Genomic DNA, 21,308 nt, shown 5'->3' with positions numbered 1-21,308 from the left:
AACGGCTACCGGCCATCCCCACTGTTCATTTCCGTTGACATCGGGGTCTGGCTAGCCTGGGGAGATTTGGTCGAAGGCTTATAACAAGTCATACTGTCTACGAGTAATGGACAAAATCTGAACCTCCATCTCCCTCCAATCAAAACTCGTGCAATTTTCCCCCACGGACGCGTCCATAACTTGAGAACCATCTCCATCGTCAATTGACGCCCAGGTCCATCACAACTACATACGGGCACGTATCCCGTACCCTCTGTTATCCACGTCCACGTTCCTTGCGAATCTCCGATGACCGGCAAGCTGGCTTTTCCCCGCCGATTCTTTGCATCCGTCAATTGCCGCGGGCACCCCGCAATCATGAGCTCGACGTCACGGGCGAGCTCCCGCCTCAAGCTGATCTCCAAGCATATAGATTCGTCGAAGCCCTTCCTGGAACTAAACACTCCCTTTTCGACTGAACGTACTGGACATCTTGAGGACGAACACGGCAATCGTATAAAACGAGAGAAGCTCAAGGAAGCCAAGAAAAGCATCCAGGAAATCAAAAAGACTACGCCGGAACAACCAAAGAACATGTCGAAGCAAGCAGCACACCCCGCGCTGCTCATCCCTGGGCCCATTGAATTCGACGATGCGGTCCTGACGTCTATGAGCCACTACAGGTACACAACATGACCTCAATTGACCTCATTCTCATACTGACTACCTACCTTTAGTGAATCACACGTAGGCGCGCCCTTCGTAAACACCTTTAGCGAAGTTCTTCAAAACCTACGCAAGCTCTTCCAAACTACCGACCCCGCCTCACAGCCTTTTGTCATCTCTGGCTCAGGCACACTCGGATGGGATCAAGTCGCCGCCAACCTCGTCGAGCCCGGTGACGAAGTGCTCGTCCTCCACACTGGCTACTTCGCCGACTCATTCGCCGACTGCTTCGAGACTTATGGCGTCAAGGCTACTCAGCTCAAGGCGCCGATTGGCGACCGGCCGCAGCTCGACGAAGTGGAGAAAGCGCTGAAGGAGAAGTCGTATAAGATTCTGACGGTCACACATGTGGATACGTCGACCGGAGTCTTGAGCGAGATCAAGGCGCTGAGTGAGCTTGTTCACAGGGTTAGCCCTGAGACATTAGTTGTTGTGGACGGTGTCTGCAGTGTTGGCTCAGAGGAGATCCGATTTGACGACTGGAAGCTCGACGTCGTTCTCACGGCTTCGCAGAAGGGTATTGGCTGCCCTGCCGGGTTGAGTATCATAATGGCCTCCGGCCGTGCGATTGAGAGGTTCAAGGCCAGGAAGACACGGCCAACCTCTTACTTTGGTTCGTGGAAGAACTGGTTGCCTAGTACGTTGATACCTCCGTGACGAGTCTGAGGTCCTTGAAAGCTAACAGTACTACAGTCATGCAAAACTACGAAGCAAAGAAACCCTCGTACTTTGCAACACCCTCTCCGCAGCTAATCCACGCGCTCGACACTGCCCTTAAGCAGATACTCTCGCGACCAATTGACGACTACTTTGCAGCCCATAAGGCTGCATCACAAAAGGTCAAGAAAGCTGTCGCAGACCTTGGCCTCAAGCAGCTAGCTTCCAAGCCCGAGAACCAGGCTACTGGTATGACAGCCATTTACCTACCCGAGGGCATCACGCCTCCAGATGTCCTACCCAGTATGTTGAAGAAGGGCGTCATTTTCGCCGGTGGTCTACACAAGGAGATCGCGACAAAATACATTCGATTTGGCCATATGGGTGTCAGCGTAACAGATACAAGCAGGCCAGATATCACAAAAGCTATTGACAGCCTGAAGGAGTCGTTGACTGAGGCTGGATACAAGGCATAATGATAGTTACGGAAGGTTGCGGCGCTATGACGGTCTCGTCAAGACGTGTAGATAAGACCGTTACGTTGTGCAGCAGTTGTACACAAGGTGGAAGACCAAAATAGAACAAGAATTTTCCCCTGCGTTCTCGGTACATATTTATGATGGTGGGTCCTTGTGGCTAAGTCGATCCTCCGCACCCATTCCTACCACAAAACAACCCCATTAACCATTAGGCATCTAGACTATTTACATCGAGTCATTCTTTTGCGGGTATTTGAGTTGTAGCAGTTAGACAGCAATGCGGCTTAGCCGCCAATACGATGAGTTATCTCGTCAGTTCCGGTCTATCCGGATCAACCTAAAACATGAGGAGTGGGTCGTACGAGGCTATGCTGGACATGGTGGTTTGATAACTTCTACTATTTCCTATACACGCAATGGGGCAAACTTCAGAATGGCCAATTCCTCTCTTTCGTGATTCAACTTCGTTTACCTATTCTCTCGCTACTCTTCAATAACTTGATCGCGACGACAGCTCTCGTTCCAACCATTGCAGGAAATCGTTAGCGAGGATGGCTTCGCCTTCGCGAAGCCTTCAAAATACCTGGGACACTGCATGGGCTACCGCACCCCCCGCTGCGTGTCAAACACTTCATAACCTCAACAACGCCGTAGCATGGGGTGAAGAATGCGTTTTCGAGCAGGATGCAGGCATTGCGATCTCGTTTTCGGTCAACACAGCATGCATGCCATGGGCGACATCGAACGCCCATCCAAGTGCCTCCACCTTCTACTCGCCCGCTACCGCATGCCCGCCGTCATGGTCCGCCGTTGCAACACATACGAGTGGTGATCAGTGGGTGACGGGTGAGACAGGGCTGCAATGCTGCCCGGGTGGTTTTGCCGGTGATGGCAGAGGTGGATGTCGACCAGGAAGCAGTGGCTCATGGCCAGTCGTCGAGTGTAGCGGGGCGGATGCGGAGAAGAACGGACTGAAGACGTACTCGGCTGCGGCGTGGCCGGTGACTGCGAGGCCTACTATTACTGCCTTGCGACTTAGATACCAAGCATCCGACATGGGGCGTAGGAGCGCCACAAGCGGAGGTCCTTCACCCACGAGCTCAAGTGGAGGAAATGGCACTGGTGGTGGAGGTGGACTGTCTACTGGAGCGATAGCAGCCATTGCAGTCATCATCCCCTTGCTCGTCGTCATCATAGCACTAGTAGTGTTCTTCATATGGAGGAGGAAGAAACATGGCAGGGAGGCCGCGGCACTTCTTGCATCCAGGAGTCTCGCAGACGAGAAAACAGGACGACTGCAAGCATCTCTCGAATCCAGCCAACAACCTTACCATACAACCACGGATTTCAACGACGATTCGAGCTTGGGAGTCGCGGGGCGAAGAGGATCTGCGGTGGTCGCTGTGGTTAGAGTCAGCCCGCAAAACGAAACGCCCGAATGGAATGCGGAACTCGATGCTTCCGAAGCCGAGCGGCATAGGTTGTTGTCCCCGGCTTCTACTGCTCCTGTGTCTGCTGCTCCTGTGTCTACGACATCGATTGGAAATCACAGTGCAGCGATAGAGCTGGGAGGCATGGCAAGGGTACCGAGAAAACCAATACAACCTGTGGAATTGGATAGCACAGCCATGGTGGCGGAAGTTGGGGATGCTTATATACCTTATCGTACTAATGCTGCACCAGGCAGGTGATGAAGGGTATGTTCAAAGCCAATGCCATGTCGAATACGAGAAATGTTGTCATTGTTTCGATACCCCCATTTATGACATGCGAGACACATTGTGAGATACCGATGTATGCTCCAGGCTCTTGCCAGATAAGCTAATATCCTATCTAACTCCTCACCACCGAGAAATGAGTTGTAGATGAAACAACGAGTATAGAGAGAAGAAGAAATCGACGCGCAGCAAACTATGACTAACTACAAAGGCTAATTGCTATCAACCTTCGCGGCAGTATCAGCAACTTCAGCAGCCGTCTTCGCAGCCTCCTCGTCCTCTTGTTTCTTTACGTCCCCTACTGTAGGAACATCCTCTGCATTCCCGTCAACCAGCTCTCTCACCACCTCAACAGTCGCAGCGGGACCTCCAGGTTGAGACGCAAGAATCTTGCCCGACTTGTCGACGACAAAGACGCCGCGATTGGTGCCCTTGGGTCCCTTCTTCAACCCAATGGCTGAGATAAGCGTCTGTGCAGGATCGCACAGCAGCGTGTAGGGGAGATTCTGCTTCGTCTTGAACGTTGTATTGGCCTTGGGGCTGTCGTTTGAGAGGCCGTAGATGGAGTACCCAGTTGCAGTTAGGGGAGCGTAAGAGTCGCGGAAGAGGCAGGCTTGTTTGGTGCCTGAAGTAATACACATCAGCAGACTGCGAAAGGTACATGATCGAGAGGAGCGTCACTCACAGCCTGGCGTTGAAGCCCTCGGATACGTGAACAGCACAACACCACCCTTACTCTCCTCTACAAGCTTCGCGAACGTTGTCTTCTTGCCATCGTTTGTCTCTACCTCACCGCCAAACGAAGCCAGGTCGATTGTGTCGCCGACCTTGAGCGCGCCGCCAGCAGTAGCAGTCGCGCCATTCGTCTTGCCGACAACAGCCTCCTTGACAGCTTCAACCTTCTCAACAACAGCTTCTTGAACCTTCTCGACAGTTGTCTTCTCGCTTTCAGGCTTCTTGGCTTTCGCGGGAGCCTTCTTTTTGGCCGGGCGCACTGGCGCTGGGGGAGCTTCTTTGCGCTTGCGAAGCTCAACGGGCATGGTGAAGATGGGCTGGAAAGGCTGGCGATCGGGTCGCGTTAGAGGCGCGATGTGCTCTCAGAGTGTGTCTTAAGGAGGGCAAGATGGGTATGAGAGCGCGTGGTATGTTGTGGTGCTGTGAAGCTTGTAGAAGTCCAGGTCGGACGGCTAGCGGGCGCTTACTGACCTGACCGTTGTCTGTGACCTAGCAACCTGCCGTACTACCTGCGGCGCAATATTAAGAAGCGTACAATGGCGATCGCGACGTAGTAAAGATCAACAGAGCTAAGGTTGGAACGCGTGATATCATATCAAGGCAGAGCAATGTCGGGCTCGAGGTTGTCCACTCCAGCCTCCTCCCTTGGCAGGCGATCCATATTCGATATTAGCCAGATTACATGAGCTTGCGTCTTTTGTTTTGAGGAGCTGCCGTGATCCAGCTTGTTTCGGACGCACCTGGGGTAGGTAGAGGGCTGTAATTGGTTGTCGAGGATGAGGAGTTGTGAGTCTGCCCGATGGCTGTGACGCACCTTCCACTCGGTTGGATGCCTGAACAAGTCGTAGCTCCCCGGCGGCTCCACTCGTTCGCCTGCAGCAACGGCGTTGCAGTGTCCGCACGATCTTTGCTCTGACAACTACTTTTTCTTCGAGATGGCCTCTAAAATATTGTACGAAGACATGCAATATACGTTAACTGTGCTTTACTGTGGCTCAGGGACACCCAGAGGATGTGACGCTTTCGGCGACTGTTGTCATACAGTCATCTGAGACTGGCTCACCCATCAACATACAGTATGGTTTGAGACACGAAAGGACCTTGGCGAGAAAGAGCTCACAGTGTCTTCCGGGTACTGTAGCATCATCCTCGTTATTCAGATTCGATCATCACTCGATCCTCTATCGTCATTACATCTACCTCATGAAACTCTGTGTTTCTACTCGCTCTGGGTTGACTACGCTTGAATTCCATGGATGACTAGGGGATCAACCCAATCTCTGGATGCCAGGACCATGCGTGCGCCGTCTGATTCCAATCCCTGGATTTTCGTTCATTGATCAGTGCTTCTGCACTTGGGTCCGCTCTGCACTTGGTTCCGCTGCCATACGTCCCAAATAGCATACGTTTGTTCATGTGGAGCGAAAGACCCTCTCGTCCATCTCTACGACATCCTTTCCTAAGTCTTCTTTCTCACACTGCCTCTTGTTTCTTCGAGCTTGAGCTATCATACCCTTTCCCGCAGCCCGATCTCATCGCAGTCCGTTGAATCGCAGTCCTTCATTAGTATGGTTACCGTTAGAGAGACGGACGCAAGCGCGTCCACTTCGTTAACAAAGCCCAGCACAGCACTTCTGGCGCTCAGTGACGAGCAGAAAATCACTGAATATGAAAAACCCCTACAACATCAAAACACCGCTTTGATCGGTCTAGGAGGACAGGTCAAGACGCCCACAGAGACCGACATCTTCGGCGACGAGAAAGGAGCAGAGATTGACTACAAGACATGTAAATGGTGGCATACCGGTATCCGTACGTGCTCATTCCTGTCGTCTGCTATCCCCTCATGTTACTAACCCATATGTCTTCCAGTAATGCTCGCCGAAAATGCCAGTCTAGGAGTCCTCTCCCTCCCTCAGGCCCTCGCAATCCTCGGTCTCGTCCCCGCTCTGCTCTGCATCTGCTTCCTCGGCATCATTGCAACCTATACCGGCTGTATCCTTGGCGAGTTCAAGCTCGCACACCCATCCGTACAATCATTTGCCGACTGCGGCCAACTCATCGGCGGGCCTGTCCTGCGCTGGGTGTTTGCGGTAGCGCAGTTGTTGTTCTTACTGTTCATCATGGGCGCACATGTTTTAAGTTTCGCGATTGCGATGAACGCCATGACTGAGCATGGAGCGTGTACGATTGTGTTTAGTGTTATGGGGTTAGTGGTGTGTTTTGTATCAGGGTTGCCGAGGACCTTCAAAAATGTGTCTTATTTCTCGATCTTCTGTAAGTTGCCATATTAAGAGAAGACTACGAGAAGTTACTAATAGAGACAGCTTGTGTATCCGTCCTCGTAGCCGTCCTCGTGGCGATGATAGCAATCGGCATTGAGAAGCCAGATGCGGGTAACATCATTGCTGTCCGCCCTAATGTACCCCTTGTCAAAGGACTAGGACCGGTCATGAACATCATCCTCGCATACAGTACGTCTCAACCCCGCTCTACAAACAAATCAGCCTCGAATATCACTAATGCTGCAAAGCCGGCCATGTAGCTTACTTTTCGTTCCAAGCCGAGCTCAAAGACCCGCGCGATTTCGAGAAAGCGCTTCTATTCGGACAGGCCATCGCCGTTACATTCTACATGCTTATATCCGTTGTCATATACTACTACGCCGGGCCTCTCGTGGCCTCTCCCGCACTTGGCTCTGCATCCCCTCTTATCTCTAAGATTTGTTTTGGCATCGCTTTGCCGACTATTGTTATTGCAGGTGTAATCAATGGCTCAGTCGCATGCAAATTTATTTACCTAAGAATGTGGTCGGGGACGAATGTTGTACACCAGAATAGCTGGAAGAGTTTGGGGAGTTGGTGGGGTATTTGTGGCGTGTGCTGGGTGGTGAGTTGGGTGCTTGCGGAGGCGATTCCGAATTTCAATCTTTTGCTTGGGTTGATTGGTGCGCTATTTGGGAGTTGGTTCAGCTGTAAGTTGGACTAAGATGAAAAGCCGGTTTTATTGGGGACATAGGAGTATAGCTAACGAAAGGTAGACGCTATTCCACCGGTTCTCTATATGTATCAGCACAAGGGAACGCTATTGTCAACAAAGCGCAAGGTCGCTATGACGATATTCAACTGCTTCGTTATGGTATTAGGTGTTGCTATCGTAAGCACCACGTCTCTTAGGTCTACACTGAGTGCTGCTAATCAATGTGATTCAGTTCGCTCTAGGTATGTGGTCGTCTGGATGGGGGCTCCATCAGAGCTCCCGCGCGAAGGTCTTTTCCTGTGACAACAACTGGCACCCTGTTAGCTGGGTAGCAAACGATAAGAAAGCTCCCTAAGAACAATAATTCAAGCCGCGGTGAAATCCGGCACCGAAGAGTAGGATTATGAAAGCCCGGTGTGTTGGCATGAGGCACCCTAAGATGAAAAGATCCCTGTAAATAAGAACTTGTGGCGGCTTTTATTCCCAAGCCTTAGGCTAGGTCCACGACCCAAACCCTATCTTTCCAGAACTGTGACACCAGCAATCAACTGATCTTCATCATTGGGAATTGTAGGTGCCCCCCGCGGGCGTGCCCATAGGTCGTCTTTGTAATTATGGTGAGACCAACGGCGCGTACCTAAGCGTTTTCGCGCTCGCACGAGCTTGAAACTATGATCTCCTGGCGTTATATTGAGCAAATTCAACGAGTTTAGCGGTGACTAAATCACGTAATTAGACATGCAGAAGATGGTAGTTGTGTCTTGTGTCGATGGGATCTGCAACCGATGCTCGCTTAGAGAACTTTGAACAATTTCCTCGGGTACCTCCTTCTCCTTCTCGCTCAGCACCTTGCTAGCAGCGTCCACATCAATGCTATATAGCAGAGCTGCTCCGATTGGAGACAAAAGTTGAAGTCAACGGCCGACAGTAGAAGCATCTGATATTTTCGATCGTTACGCCCGCGCTGCCCCAAGACAACTATTAGCACCCAGTACTCTCCTATCGTTGATCATATTCTCTGCTCATCTTCGATACATGTTGGGAGATGCAATGTTCATCAACCGGATAGCGTGGTCCTATCAATTGTTGTCGCTCGAATTTACGCGCGCGCCTTTGGGCACGAGGCACGCCCAACTTAATTCGACTTAGCAAATAGCGCGACCGTGCCGTACCAGGTCACTTCCCCTTCAGCCTCTTCACCTCTCTCTCTGTCGGCAGTCTGAAGCTTCACTGCAGATAAGCACAATACTGGAACCTCTTTACCGCTCTCTCTGTAACCTGAGCAGATAATCACGATACTTCAATCGCAAATTAGGTTAGCTCGATGCCGACGCTCATCGATATCCCTGCGGAGCTGCTCGAAGAAATTCTCTCGTCATTGTCAGTTTCGGACTATTCCACACTCAGTCGCACTTGCAAGATCCTACATACCTTCTTTTCACCTCGCATTTACCATACGGTAAATTGGTCCTGGGAGGACGACCAGCCATCTCCGCCCTATCATCTGCTACTCCGAACCCTCCTCGGTAACGCTCGTTTAGCCAGCTACGTCAAAGTACTCAAATCACGTGGCGGTGGAATCGTTAGAAGAGAAGAATGGGAAACCGGCGACTGTGACTACGATAGTAACTCAGGCTGGCGACCAATAGAAAGCGCGCGGAGTATATGGCTCGATGGCCGTCGAGCGAAATCTTCGTTCAAATCTACAGACGTACACAGAGTCATCAACCTCATCTCATCAATTGCCTCTTCTAGCGCGCACAAACGTGAATGGATTCTAGAGTTTGACAGAGGGAACGTGGATGTCATCATGGCTTTGATCTTACACCAAATTCAGGACATCGAACGGTTAGATCTCGGGTTTGGGTTCATGCAACGCTCCAAATTCATTCCTAGGGTGTTCCGACATCTTATAGACGCTCAAAAGTCTATTGCTGTTTTTCCACACCTCATCTCTGTCGACTTAGGTGTTGATGGCCCGCACACCCCCAGCGGAATCTGGTCAGATCTTGATCAATCTCGTCTCTTCTTCTACCTGCCCAAGATAACCTTTTTCAACACCATCTTCCTGGAACCATCTGTATTTGCGTGGCCGTCCCCATCTATAACACCTCGGTCTGAATCGCTGTTGAGCTTAACCCTCCGGAAGTGCACTGCCTCTGAAGATACCCTTGAAAAGATACTGTCCTGTACGCCCCAACTAAGGCATCTCGTTTACGACCATTACCGTATGGTTGCATGCGGTATACCTCACTGGGAATCCTACAAGGAGTTATGTTGGACTGGAACAGTTAGACCCAAAGTCCTCGTTCACGGTCCGCGTTTGAGCAAGGCTTTAGCACACGTGCAAAGTACGCTCGAGAGCTTAGTGCTCAAAGTTCGATTCAAAAGCAAAGGATATTACGACATTAAAGATCTGGGGAACACTGATTACTTTTGCTGTCTGGTTGGCCGCGTTACAGGCTTCGACAAAATGCCAAATTTAACGAGCTTGGAAATCTCCTGGGCCCTTCTTCTTGGTTGGGATCCAGACTTCGAGGAAGTTCAAGCCAGTTATAGACTTGATTTCGATTCACAGGATCCGTTCACACTTGATCCCGGCGTGGATCACTTCCCGTGGCCGGCCATCTTGCCATCCACAATTCAGACTCTCCGGCTCCGAGATGATCTCAGTGACTTTTCACATTATCCGTACAGAAAGATCGATCCCATCAACCTTTTAGAACATCTTCTATACGCTCGCAAAAGCAGCCTTAGGGCTCTAGCTCGCGTGGAATTTCTGTTCATCTGGAACCAATGGTACGGTAGAGAAGGATGGCCGAAGGTACTGATGAAGAAATTGCTGGATACATGTAAAAGGGATGGTATCAAGTGCAGGATTTTGCAGGAAGAGCTTGTGCGAAAGTTGTCAGAATTGGTCGACGTAATTGTTTTTGATGTCATCCATTCCTCTTGAGCTCAGTATATTATATAGTTTTTAGCACAGTCTATTGCAACTTGCCCGTAGCAAAACGGAGCCTTGCGACCTTTTTGGGCCGTTGGCTCCTTTCGGTGATATTATGTTAATTCGTGGTACCTGATTGTTGATGCGAATGCTAACACTTAAAGCCCCCCTTACGCAACCCGACCTAAACAAGCGTCGCCAAATGTCCCAAAACTACCCGTGAACATATGCAGTACCAAGGATGGAACAAAAGAGACAGTATATACAGTCAGACTCAATTCAATTCATCAATTGAGGCCCTGCATGGCTGCCTCCCATTCATCTGAATCTATACCTTCATCAAGATCTGGTGAAGGTGGACGGTTGTTCGCTCTCTCTTCCCACCCTTCGCACCATAGACTATTGTATGACACTGACTGAACGGGTGTGTGTGTGCTCAATGTGACAGAATCCTTGCCTACGAAATTTCTCTGTGGCCAGGAAATTCCATTATAACCTGCCCATTGTTTACATCCCCATGCATTTGGGGCATCATTTGCGTTGCAGGGAGGCCAAGTCTGGCCTGTATTCGACCAAAAAGCTGTTCTGGCACCGGCGTCCTTTGGCCAGACTTTCTCGGGATTGGCCAAGTGCCAGATCTACTAGCATCAGAATTTTGTTTCAAAGTGCGTATGAGTCTCGGGGGTCGTAATCATTGGAGCGGAGCTTACCTGCATTGCAACGATCTCACCACAGTTCCCCTTGTGGATATGTTTGAAATTACGGCCACCATACGCTATCTGGCAAGCAAGGAGCTGCTGGTGCAAAGCTGCGTTCGACGGGATAATATCGTAGAAGAAGTTTGGTGGGAATTGGTACCTTGTATCGAGCACCCCAGTGTTTCCAAAGTTCTTCAAAGTGGTGGCAAAGATAGCTTGATTGCCTACCAGCAACACAGCAACACCAGTGACACTGAATGGATCCTGACTGAGCCTCAAGGCCTCTTCGAACGCCTGGTAAGCTAAACCGGCAACTTGTGCGTCATCTTTGAAGAGTGTGTTCACGTTATCCGAATAGGTTACCACCGCTGAGTACATATACCAGTTGTATAACTTTCCTCCGTGTGTATGTTGGGTGAATGTACTTCTCTGGATACCGAGTTGAGGAGGATCCGCCCGCGGGATAATGAAACGTAAGGACTGAACAGAGCAAAGTAAATGGGAGAGAAAGAGGAAAGCTAACGATAAATTCATGTTGGTAGTGTACGTGGACTAAGCAAAAGCGAGGCGATCTGTGTTGAAAAAAGAGATAATGATATTCTATCCGAAAAATCTGCGCAGACTGTGTTGTTATATAGCAAAGTATTCGCAGTGGATATCATATGTTGAAGGAGATACCACCGCGAGGCAGATCGATGTCATCTTTAAACGCCGGCGAGGCTTCTCGTGCGCCTCGCTCCGGCCAGGCGCTTATTCGAGACCACTTCTCGATGGGGCTGAAAAGCGTCCAATGACAAAGACACACATTAATTTAGAACCACAATGAGGCTGATGATTTTTCAGGATCTTCAGTTAACGAACTCATGTTTCCAAATATGCAGATCGGCATAACTTCATCGATTGCGCCTCAAGCGCCGACCGAAAGTGGACTCGAGCCGGCGCGTAGTTACACACTACGCCTTATAAGATCACATCCTGAATTTTAGTTCAGAATATATCTTAACTAGTAGCGGCACAGCTTTTACGCTGACTTGGGACTGCAAGTTAATAAACTTTGCCATGACTTACGAGCTCCACTTAACAGCCCCGGGTTCGCCTCGTTGGCGTATCGCGTGCCTGTGCCACGCCTAGTAACTGTTAAGATAATAATAGATTACAAATTCGAGCGCCTAGCGGGGCGCATGACTATACAGGTAGCTGGTGCGGTTGACGTATACCAATTTACCCTATCTAGCCAAAAAATAATCGGGAGACCCCAGTTCATATAATGGTATATATGAACTGCGGTGACAGCCGACCTTTGAGCAATATCATCTCGTGGTTCTCCTCCCATCGTCTCAATATGGCAATGAGCAGTGGTTTAGCATTATTCTCTATCTTGAGCCTTGGCTTCGCGATTCCTTTTTATGATTTCCTCCCAGTCGGCACTACTTACAATCCATCCCTTGATGTTCGCGCAACGGACGGTGCAGCTGCGGACCCGTCCGATTTGTCGTACGTGAAATCGTGGGCAGCGCTGGGCGACTCTTATGTAAGACTTAACTACGACCTCAATCCTTTTTGTATGAGCTAAACATTGTGTTTTCTGCAACAGGCTGCTGGAATCGGATCGGGCAAGCCACTTGGCGATATTTTCCATCGGGACCCATGGTTTTGCTCTCGTTGGGACCAATCGTATCCTTATTTGATGCACCAAAGCGAAGAGCTCAATGGCAAAGACTTCAAATACCATGCCTGTTCAGGATGGACCTCGACACAAATCAGAGAGAAACAAGTACCAAAGCTGAATGACAAGTCACAGCAGATCATCACACTATCATCTGGTGGTAACGACGTCTATCTCAGCGATCTTCTCAATGCTTGCGTGTACCAAATCACCCCAGGTGCGGCGTTGTCGGATAACTGCAAATCCACCATGGACAAAACCTCAGAGGCCATCGACAAGGAGCTCTTTAAGTGGCTTGATGATTTGTACACCGCGCTCAAGGCTAAGCTCACGGATGATGGGAAGATCTACGTCACTGGCTACGCCCAGTTTTGGAATAGTAATACGGATCAGTGTGATGACGTTACTTGGTAGGTGAAGAATCTCGACTGAGTATGGGTCTATATGTGTCAAGTGCTAACACTCCACTAGGAAGATGTGGGACTTCCCCGGGGTGCATCTCGTCAAGCTCACCAAAGCGAATCGCAAACGCATGAATGAGCTTGCTGTTAGGGTGAACAACAAGATCAAAGAAGTCATTGAGAAGAACCATTCTGATAAAATCATTTTTGTCGACATTGATCCATATGTCATCATCCTTGGAGGCCGGTTTTGTGAAGCCGGTATCAAAGAACCAGACATCGATCGGCCAGGTCTGCTCTTCTACAACCGCGGTACAGTCGATGTTGAAAACAGCGCCGAAGATCCCTGGAGCAGAACAGAGCTCAAAAGAGGCCCAGATGAGATGCCCAAGCAGTCATTCGAGGGCTCCATCGCCATAAAGTTTGAGGAAGCTTTGCGACAACATCCTGATTGGAAACTAGTAGCCGATTTCTCCAAAGCCTCGGTGGCCGTGCCGCGCAATAACACTGCTGATGAACTGAAGACTGCAGATATCGCAGACACCATATCGTCACTCTTGCCGGACACTTTCAAACGCATATTTCATCCTCGCCCCTTTTTGCATAACCTCATGGCTCAACTCATCCTCTGGCACATTAAGAACGAAAGAGCCGAGCTCCTGGGCTTTGGTCGCATGCGACAAAGAGCCAGCCCTATAAAACCTGAGAATGCAAGTTGCAATCAGAAGTCGCCTCATGACCGCCCTCGGGATCTCGTGTGTAAAGAGACAGACTGGCGAGTGCCCAAGGAGAAAACAGACGATGGCTCGACCAGCGTGATGGATGCGATTAAGCAATTCTGCAAGAATCGAAACGGCGAAACGGCGGAGAAGGGCACTGATCATGAGCACATCTACGATCGCTGGGACATTTCTGGCTGGGGAGTTACTAAGAGACAATCGTTGTGGCTGCGTGCGTCATCTGGCCCATTCTCGCAATGTCCAAAGGGCCAGCTCGTGGAAAAAGATTGTGTAGCCGTTCTGACTGGCGGCCTTAACGACTGCGACAAGGGCTCTAACTACACGTTTGGGTACAGAGCCCAGGGAGAGAACTGCATGGAATATGCCATTGAAACAAGTCCAAGTGTGCACGAAGGCGATCCACCATGGGCAGAACATGTCAAGAAGTACCCCCCGCCAGAAACACTCATGGCCGACATGTACATTGCTTCGAAGCAGCACCAAGTCGACTGCTACAAAGCCCGTGGACTTACATGGAATTGGAACGACGCGAATGCAGCAATTGACGAATACTGCAACAACAACTTGAAGAATGGAGGGCATAGCAAACCGTTTTTGGTCAAGAAGGGGACTCTGACACTCAGTGCTAGTGTGGACTTCGATTTGGCCGGAGGAAGTCCATATAAGGATAAGGCTTGGTGCACGTAAGTTTCGAGTCAATGATGCCTATTGATCACAACAGCGTGACTTACAACTATCACAGAGGCTTCGACTTTAACCACAAGAACTCGGACGATTGCAGATACGCGTTTCGAAAGATCCTAGGAACTCGCAGTAAGTTTGGTCAGAGGAAAGTCGTAGTGATTTGCCCTGTGCTGATATTCAGGATATAGTGGAAGACCACTACGAGTGTTCAACGCACTATCGTTGTGTGCAATACAGTGTTCGCACTTGGCAAGATTCAGATCGAAAGGCTATTCTACGGTTGCTTGAGGGAATCGAAGATAATCCGCACTTTAGTATTAGCGGGAAGGCCGACGTGCGCGTAGCTGGTTGGAATGCAACAAGCGGTTGGAATTCAACGACCCCTTCGGCATGGCAAGTTGGAGATCCAAGGCTTATGGAACTCCCTACTTCTCAGCTGTCGAATTCATCGGTGTTTGTAACCACTTTGTAGATAGCGGGGGAGGTTTTATAGTACGATACACGTATTCGGAGTTAGTTTGTACCTTGTAGATCTAGTGATTGTTAATGAAGAATACCTCTGACTAGTGGATACCAACAGTGAGTGGCTTAAAGAAAGCATCACGTTCGCTAGGGAACCTAGACAGGCCCGCTTTGCCATGAGCATTGCATTGCAGATATCAGAAGGTACTCATGCGGCGTGTTTCACAATCCATGGGTCCCAGACCATGACTGAATCGTTTCATGACGGTCCCTTGTTCAGCGACGCGCGTCGAAAACAGGTTGAACGGCATTAATACCGCTTGTAGAAAAGTCTTGTCCTTGAGGTCGATGTTCCCTCAGGAAGAGAGCCCAGTGGACGAACGTTCCTGCAGAGGCTGGTCGCGCTAGCGCTTAACCGTTGATGTCGCATGGGCGATGCGGGGCGGAACTGCGCTTACGCAGGGCACAGGCCCGCTGCAAATTTTGTACCACCTGCAGCTCCGATTGAGCCTCTGTGTTGCTTGTTTTCCTCATTCTGAATGTGATTTATATGACGATTCAAATGCACAGAGATTCAGTCAAGCTGCAGAAATAACTGAGGGGGTGCAATAATAGTCGGATAGCATAAGGTTGGAAGGAACAGTGACGTAGATCGCAAACGATTAGGAGGCCCACCGCACCCACAAATCTAACAATTTCTTCCTCAAGCAACTGGCAAGCCAGAAGACTCAATGAAAAGAGGGTCGCGTCTGCCAGAGATAGTGTGATACTGGCGACACTGTGTCCATGAGTATGAGCAAGCCCAGTGACCCACAAACCGTCTTCAAAAATAGGGATAAAAATCCCGTGGGATGGAACATCCCCACTGAAGGTGGGAAGTATCCAGCCCAAGGGAAAAGAGTGTTCTTGGCAAAGGCACGAGTAATTCTTCCTTAAGCAACTAGCAAGCTAGAAGTCTTAATGAAAAAGGGTCGCGTCAGTCGAAAGTAGTGCAATGTCGACGACACTGTGTCCATGAGTATGAGCAAGCTCAGTGACCCATTGACTAAGGTCAAAAATGAGAATAATCAAGGACTCCCGTGGGAGACTTTTAGTGATTAAACTAAAAAGAACAGATACTACACTTGATCTAAGCCAAAAGGCAAAGAGAGCTAAGGAAGGAAGGAGGAGGGCGAGGGAGGGCGGGTTTATATAGACTGCGGGAGCTGCGAGACGGGCGCTAGTAATAGGCGAGACTGCGGCAGTTGCTGCGTCGACGGTGACGCCGTTGTTATTGTGGGTGGAAAGGCGGTGAGGCGGTGAAGGCGAGTTTGGTAGGCTTGCGTGGCCAGGTGAAGGCAGGTCCGACTCCAACGTGAAGAAAGAGGCCAGGTGCGTATCGAGATCTTGCGTTGTCTGCGAGTATACTGTGCGTAAATGGGTTACGAATATGGGATATGGTAGCAAGGTGGTCGGCGGCTGTGCGTTGGTGTAATACGTGTGTCCTGGATACGAAGTAGGTATCAAAGGCTGCTCGCTAGTGCTCGTTGACCAGCTTAAGGTGATAGAAAAAGTTCTTGGCTTCGTCCTTCCAAAGTGAGCGACGTTGGGGAGGTGTCGAACGTATATGGCAATAAAGTCCATACACACTGTCGAGTACTCATCTAATAGGAATCAGCGAAGTCATGAAACTTGATTTAGAAGATTCATTTGGAAGTCGACGCTACTGTCATACCACACGCTGAAATCAACAAACCTTTCCTCTGCTACGAACCCCTTCCTTCATCGACTACAGACTTTAGAAGAGGGAAAGCTCGTAAACATCAATACGACACTGAAATGGCATAATCTAGCGACGTGGTATGCCACGCTAGCTAGCTGCTATCAAATTAGGATCAATGGTAAGAAACTGCGCAAGTCGGGGAATACGGGGACAACCGGCGAGATGGATACCTGCCTGCATAACACACTAATATATGAAAAGTGCAGAAGAAGAGCCACGGGGATAAGGAGTATACTGGATGGTGCAAAGTCTGGTTATAAAGATTGCGTACGACAGTTCCGTCTAGCAAGACTATCACAGGTATGGATTGAGATGGCTACTTCAAATCCTGTCGTAGTCAGCCAAGGAAGAAAGTGTTATTCGTACTGGCTATCACGTATACCTATAGCTTTGACGTTAAGGAACCACAAATCGAAGCACGCTATCCAACAAGGCTGCAAGTATAATGTGGAGACGCACATTTATCCGACTGACAATCGGCATTTGACCTGCACTTGTCAAGTAATACTTGTGTATAAATACTATCGCCTTATTTTCCAGGAGAAAGAGGGTATGAAGGGGCAGTTAGGGGGCGGTGGCAACGTGGTTTTGGACCCTGTTAGCGAGTGTTTCGTTTCAAGCAGGCGTCTGTTTCGAGTGGCGGAACGAGCCGCCTGGTGAAGGTATTAATAACAGCTACGAGGCTTATGTGCCGGAAGTTTGATGAGAAGGAAAGGCTTGGTATTTAGTTTTAATGCTATTCCAAGGTAGATGGGATACGACATCGTGGAGTCCATGGGGTTTGTTGGAATCGCGATGCGCTGTCTCGGGCGGATGTCGCTGCTTGGCACAGAGCGACATGTAGACTAATTTTGTTCGGTAAGCGCGGGCAGTGAGATTTGGGGTGAGCAGACGGCGTTGGTTTTGTCCGCTTCCTATGTTGTACTTTGGTGATGCAGCCGTCAGCAATATTGGTTTGATTAATTTCCGGCAACGTTGCGGCTAAGAAAAGAATGACGACAAACAGGCGACCAGGTAGGATTCAGTGCAGGAGGGAAACAAGAATAGGAGGCAATGGACTGGTCCATGTCATCTCCGGGCGATGTGCTCGGTGTTTGTTGAGAGCATGGTGATGCTGTTTATTAGAGACGACAGGGACCAGGCGCTGGGCGTGGGAAAGGGCCATCTAGCTCACGTTGTTGCAAATGAAAAGCAGCGCGATCTGGTACTGGCCATTCCAATACCGAGGTTGGACTGTGCCTGCGGTCTGGGACACGGGTAGGGTAGGGTAGGGTAGGGTAGGGTAAGGAGCTGCGACAGCGTCTGTGGGGACTTTTGAGAGTTGACGTCTCGTTATGCAGAGACAGTGGCTGAGTCTTCTTCTTATGCGGGCAGCCCTCGAGGGAGCATGGGCAAGGCGGGTGTGGCCTTGCTAGGGCCAGCTGAGAGAAGGCTGTGGCTTCGGTTTGTGGCGGCCGTTTGTTGGGTGCATGGTGACTAGACAGTGAGGATGAGCGCGAGTGTCGAGAGTGGGCCTTTGATTCAATCAGACGCGAGATTGCACAAAAATGCCAGCAGCGGTTGTGAAAATTGACACGGCTGGTGAAGGACGGGACAGGGGCAGGTGTGTGTCGCACCTGGATGGATTGGGGGAAGCGTCGAGGCGAGAACACGACCGTCACCTCTAGCCCATGGCTGGTCCCTGGACTGGAGGCACTCACACCAACTCACTCACACACTCACCACGCACGTACGCACGCACGCACTGGACTACGAGAGAGAGAGCGCCCTCACGAGCATTGTCGTCTTTTCCTGTCGCACAGCGAATGCACTGACCTGACTGCATCTCTCTGCGCCCGGCCTGCAGGGGCATCGCATCGCATGCGCGGTCATGTGTACTAGCTGGCGCCTAGTGCATGCTCACCACCACCACTACCACCACCACAATCTGTCAGGTACCCGCCCGTGTCAGCTTGAGAAGGGGGAGGATCAGCGCAGGGTGAATGTCTATTTCGGCCAAGCGCCATGAAACGCAATCTACCACCACCGCTCGCCATCGCCATCGACAGCCGCAGCAGGCAGGATGGATTCCTCTGCTCCCTCCCACAGTCAGCGAAAAGGGGCGCCAAAGCGAGCGGCGAGCAGCACAAGACTACACACTACACTAGACTACACCACCTCGCAGCCATCGTGACGCTCCTACGGCGCCTTCGCAAATCATGGCACTCGCCTCTCAGCGGCGAACAACGTGCCCAGCCCACGCAGCCGAGCGGCTCCCATGTCCCGACGTTTCTTCATCTTGTCGTCTGAGTGGCTAGCTTCATGCACACCCATGGTTTTGTTCCTGGCTAACGACGCCGCTGACTGGTCCCTGTCACCGTCTGTCCCTGAATGAAATTAACAACTGCCAGGGGCTAATCATCTTGGGGTACCGATGCGTCCATTGTTTTCCTTGGCCTACTTCCTGCTCATTAGGCCGTTCCTTCATATAGTGCCTCGTCGTCCCCCCCCTCTGTGTCTCCTCACCACTGCAAGGCTCACTTCCTTTCACCACACTCGTTTTCCAACCGTCGTTCTTTTGAACAAATCCAGTCACTCTTTCCTGGATCAATCAGCATAATAGTGGAATTGAATTCTACCTAGTCTTCTTCGCTATCAACCACCGGCAACCCGAAATATCTTTCAACATGATGAAGCTCACCGTCGCCTTCCTGGCGACCCTCGCCGCCGCTGATGCTGCCGAGGCTCGCAGCCACCGCCAGGCTCGTCGCCAGTACGGTGCCGCTCCCCCTGCCGTCCCAGAGTACAACCACTCCACGACTCCCATCTACACTTCCACTGTCCCGGCCAGCGCTACCTACCCCTCGGCCTCCTCCATCGCCACTCCCCCGGCTGGCGGCGTGAGCTCCAAGGTCCCCTCCCCCAGCTCGGTCAGCCCTCCAGCCTACCCCCCGGCTGGCGGCGTGAGCTCCAAGGTCCCCTCCCCCAGCTCGGTCAGCCCTCCAGCTTACCCCCCGGCTGGCGGCGAGAGCTCCAAGGTTCCCTCCCCCAGCTCCGTGAGCCCACCTACCTACCCGCCTGCTGGCGGTGAGAAGAGCTCTGCGGTTCCCACCCCCAGCTCTGTGGTCCCTAGCTCCAAGGCCCCTACCCCCAGCTCTGCGGTGCCCAGCTCCAAGGTTCCCTCCCCCAGCTCCGCCGGCTACCCTGCCTACCCCCCAGCTGGTGGCGAGAAGAGCTCCTCCGTCCCCTCCCCAGCTAAGAGCAGCTCCATTGCTACTCCTCCCGCTGGCACCAAGAGCTCTGCGGTCCCCACCCCCAGCTCAAAGGTCCCATCCCCCAGCTCCGTCGGCTACCCTGCCTACCCCCCGGCTGGCGGCGAGAAGAGCTCCACCGTCCCATCCCCAGCTAAGAGCAGCTCCACTGCTACTCCCCCGGCTGGCACCCAGAGCTCCAAGGTCCCCTCCCCCAGCTCGGTTGGCTACCCTGCCTACCCTCCTGCTGGCGGCGAGAAGAGCTCCGTGGTTCCCTCTGCTTCCAAGAGCTCCAAGGTCCCTTCCCCTGCCAAGAGCAGCTCGGTTGCCACCCCATCAGGCGGCTATGGTGGCCCTAAGTCTTCCAGCAAGCCCGTTGAGGCTGCTTCCACCGGCCCATCTGGAACTGGTGCCTACCCTGCCTACCCCACTGGCACTGGCTCGCACCCTGCGTCCTCTACTCCTCTGAGCGACTATGTCACCAAGACGATCTACTCCACTCAGATCCTCACCAAGACTGCCTGCCCGTCGACCGTCACCAACTGCCCGGCCAAGTCCACTTCGCTCGTTACAAGCGTTGTTCCCGTAGGCACCACCGTCTACCCCGGCCCTGAGTACCCTGAGGCTACCCCCAAGGTCGTCACCAGCACCTACCCCGTCTCTGAGGTCAAGAAGCCCGTTACCGAGACTTTCGTCTACACCGTTGGTGTTGGCTCCACCGCTCATGCCGTCACCACCAAGATTGTCTCTACCAGCACCTCCACTGCGTACAAGACGGTCGTTGTCACTCTCAGCAAGCCTAAGCCGTCCGGCCAGGGTGAGAAGCCCAAGCCATCTGGCCAGGGTGAATACCCCACCGGTACGACCACCATCAAGTCTACCTCTACCAACACTAAGTATGTTACAGTCAAGCCCACTCCTTCCAGCAAGGTCCCCGTCGGCGCCGAGAACTACCCCACTGGCCCAGGAGCTGGCAAGGACTGCGCTCCCGTTACTGTCACCGTCACTGCCAAGGAGACCGTCACCGTCACCAAGGGAGCTGAGAAGCCCTCTGGTACCCCCACCGGCGGCAAGCCCACCAAGCCCGAGGAGTCGTACCCCGAGTACCCCGCGTCGTCTGGCAAGCCTACCAAGCCCACTGCCGTCGCTACCCCCAAGTACCCCGTGAACAACGGCACTATCCCCACTTACCCTGCCGGCCCAACTGGCTTCAAGACCTCCACCAAGTACACCAAGCCCAGCGAGACCCTCCCCCCCTTCTCCATTGTCTCTGAGAAGCCCTACCCCGCTGGCACTCCCTCCAAGACCCCGTCCAACGGAGAGAGCTACCCTTCCACGACCCCTGCGCCTGCCAAGTCTAGCGCCGCCTACCCCCCGGTGCCTGCCAAGTCCAGCGCCAGCTCCGTTGTAGTCCCATCCGTCTCCGTCAAGACCCCTGTCCCCAGCGT

The 21,308-nt window shown here is 51.7% G+C and overlaps 8 protein-coding genes across 8 annotated transcripts; 6 read left to right on the top strand and 2 right to left on the bottom strand.

Moving 5' to 3' along the window:
* Nucleotides 1-357: 357 nt before the first annotated feature.
* On the top strand, nucleotides 358-1,838 carry K460DRAFT_269241 (purine catabolism protein pucG; the record flags this gene model as incomplete). Its single annotated transcript, XM_040927548.1, has 3 exons — nucleotides 358-662; nucleotides 717-1,342; nucleotides 1,399-1,838. 3 exons carry the CDS (start codon nucleotides 358-360, stop codon nucleotides 1,836-1,838), a joined length of 1,371 nt encoding a protein of 456 aa, XP_040792474.1.
* Nucleotides 1,839-2,115: 277 nt separating this feature from the next.
* K460DRAFT_6586 (uncharacterized protein) lies at nucleotides 2,116-3,652 on the top strand. The gene has a single exon (XM_040938599.1). It carries the CDS (start codon nucleotides 2,393-2,395, stop codon nucleotides 3,530-3,532), a length of 1,140 nt encoding a protein of 379 aa, XP_040792473.1. The 5' UTR covers nucleotides 2,116-2,392; the 3' UTR covers nucleotides 3,533-3,652.
* Nucleotides 3,653-3,771: 119 nt separating this feature from the next.
* On the bottom strand, nucleotides 3,772-4,599 carry K460DRAFT_270490 (AhpC-TSA-domain-containing protein; the record flags this gene model as incomplete). The annotated part of the gene is made up of 2 exons (XM_040927656.1): nucleotides 3,772-4,184; nucleotides 4,245-4,599. The coding sequence occupies 2 exons, from the start codon at nucleotides 4,597-4,599 to the stop codon at nucleotides 3,772-3,774; spliced, it is 768 nt and encodes a 255-aa protein (XP_040792472.1).
* A 780-nt stretch (nucleotides 4,600-5,379) lies between these two features.
* K460DRAFT_411708 (uncharacterized protein) lies at nucleotides 5,380-7,804 on the top strand. Its single transcript, XM_040937489.1, has 6 exons — nucleotides 5,380-6,106; nucleotides 6,167-6,571; nucleotides 6,622-6,768; nucleotides 6,828-7,268; nucleotides 7,335-7,450; nucleotides 7,506-7,804. The coding sequence occupies exons 1-6, from the start codon at nucleotides 5,863-5,865 to the stop codon at nucleotides 7,626-7,628; spliced, it is 1,476 nt and encodes a 491-aa protein (XP_040792471.1). The 5' UTR covers nucleotides 5,380-5,862; the 3' UTR covers nucleotides 7,629-7,804.
* Nucleotides 7,805-8,597: 793 nt separating this feature from the next.
* K460DRAFT_400007 (uncharacterized protein) lies at nucleotides 8,598-10,229 on the top strand (the record flags this gene model as incomplete). Its single annotated transcript, XM_040936286.1, has 1 exon — nucleotides 8,598-10,229. The coding sequence occupies one exon, from the start codon at nucleotides 8,598-8,600 to the stop codon at nucleotides 10,227-10,229; it is 1,632 nt and encodes a 543-aa protein (XP_040792470.1).
* A 275-nt stretch (nucleotides 10,230-10,504) lies between these two features.
* K460DRAFT_350038 (uncharacterized protein) lies at nucleotides 10,505-11,449 on the bottom strand (the record flags this gene model as incomplete). Its single annotated transcript, XM_040931473.1, has 2 exons — nucleotides 10,505-10,855; nucleotides 10,928-11,449. 2 exons carry the CDS (start codon nucleotides 11,447-11,449, stop codon nucleotides 10,505-10,507), a joined length of 873 nt encoding a protein of 290 aa, XP_040792469.1.
* Nucleotides 11,450-12,163: 714 nt separating this feature from the next.
* On the top strand, nucleotides 12,164-14,978 carry K460DRAFT_326234 (SGNH hydrolase). Its single transcript, XM_040930619.1, has 5 exons — nucleotides 12,164-12,446; nucleotides 12,510-12,991; nucleotides 13,053-14,405; nucleotides 14,465-14,535; nucleotides 14,595-14,978. The coding sequence occupies exons 1-5, from the start codon at nucleotides 12,183-12,185 to the stop codon at nucleotides 14,876-14,878; spliced, it is 2,454 nt and encodes an 817-aa protein (XP_040792468.1). The 5' UTR covers nucleotides 12,164-12,182; the 3' UTR covers nucleotides 14,879-14,978.
* A 4,130-nt stretch (nucleotides 14,979-19,108) lies between these two features.
* Nucleotides 19,109-21,299, top strand: K460DRAFT_6286 (uncharacterized protein). Its single transcript, XM_040938574.1, has 6 exons — nucleotides 19,109-19,705; nucleotides 19,764-19,843; nucleotides 20,122-20,719; nucleotides 20,768-20,802; nucleotides 20,930-20,942; nucleotides 21,097-21,299. The coding sequence occupies exons 1-6, from the start codon at nucleotides 19,297-19,299 to the stop codon at nucleotides 21,132-21,134; spliced, it is 1,173 nt and encodes a 390-aa protein (XP_040792467.1). The 5' UTR covers nucleotides 19,109-19,296; the 3' UTR covers nucleotides 21,135-21,299.
* Nucleotides 21,300-21,308: the final 9 nt, after the last annotated feature.

This window comes from Cucurbitaria berberidis (assembly GCF_010015615.1).
Source record: "Cucurbitaria berberidis CBS 394.84 unplaced genomic scaffold K460scaffold_1, whole genome shotgun sequence".
Classification (NCBI taxonomy): Eukaryota; Fungi; Ascomycota; class Dothideomycetes; order Pleosporales; family Cucurbitariaceae; genus Cucurbitaria; species Cucurbitaria berberidis.
This window is presented reverse-complemented; position numbering and strand designations above follow the sequence as displayed.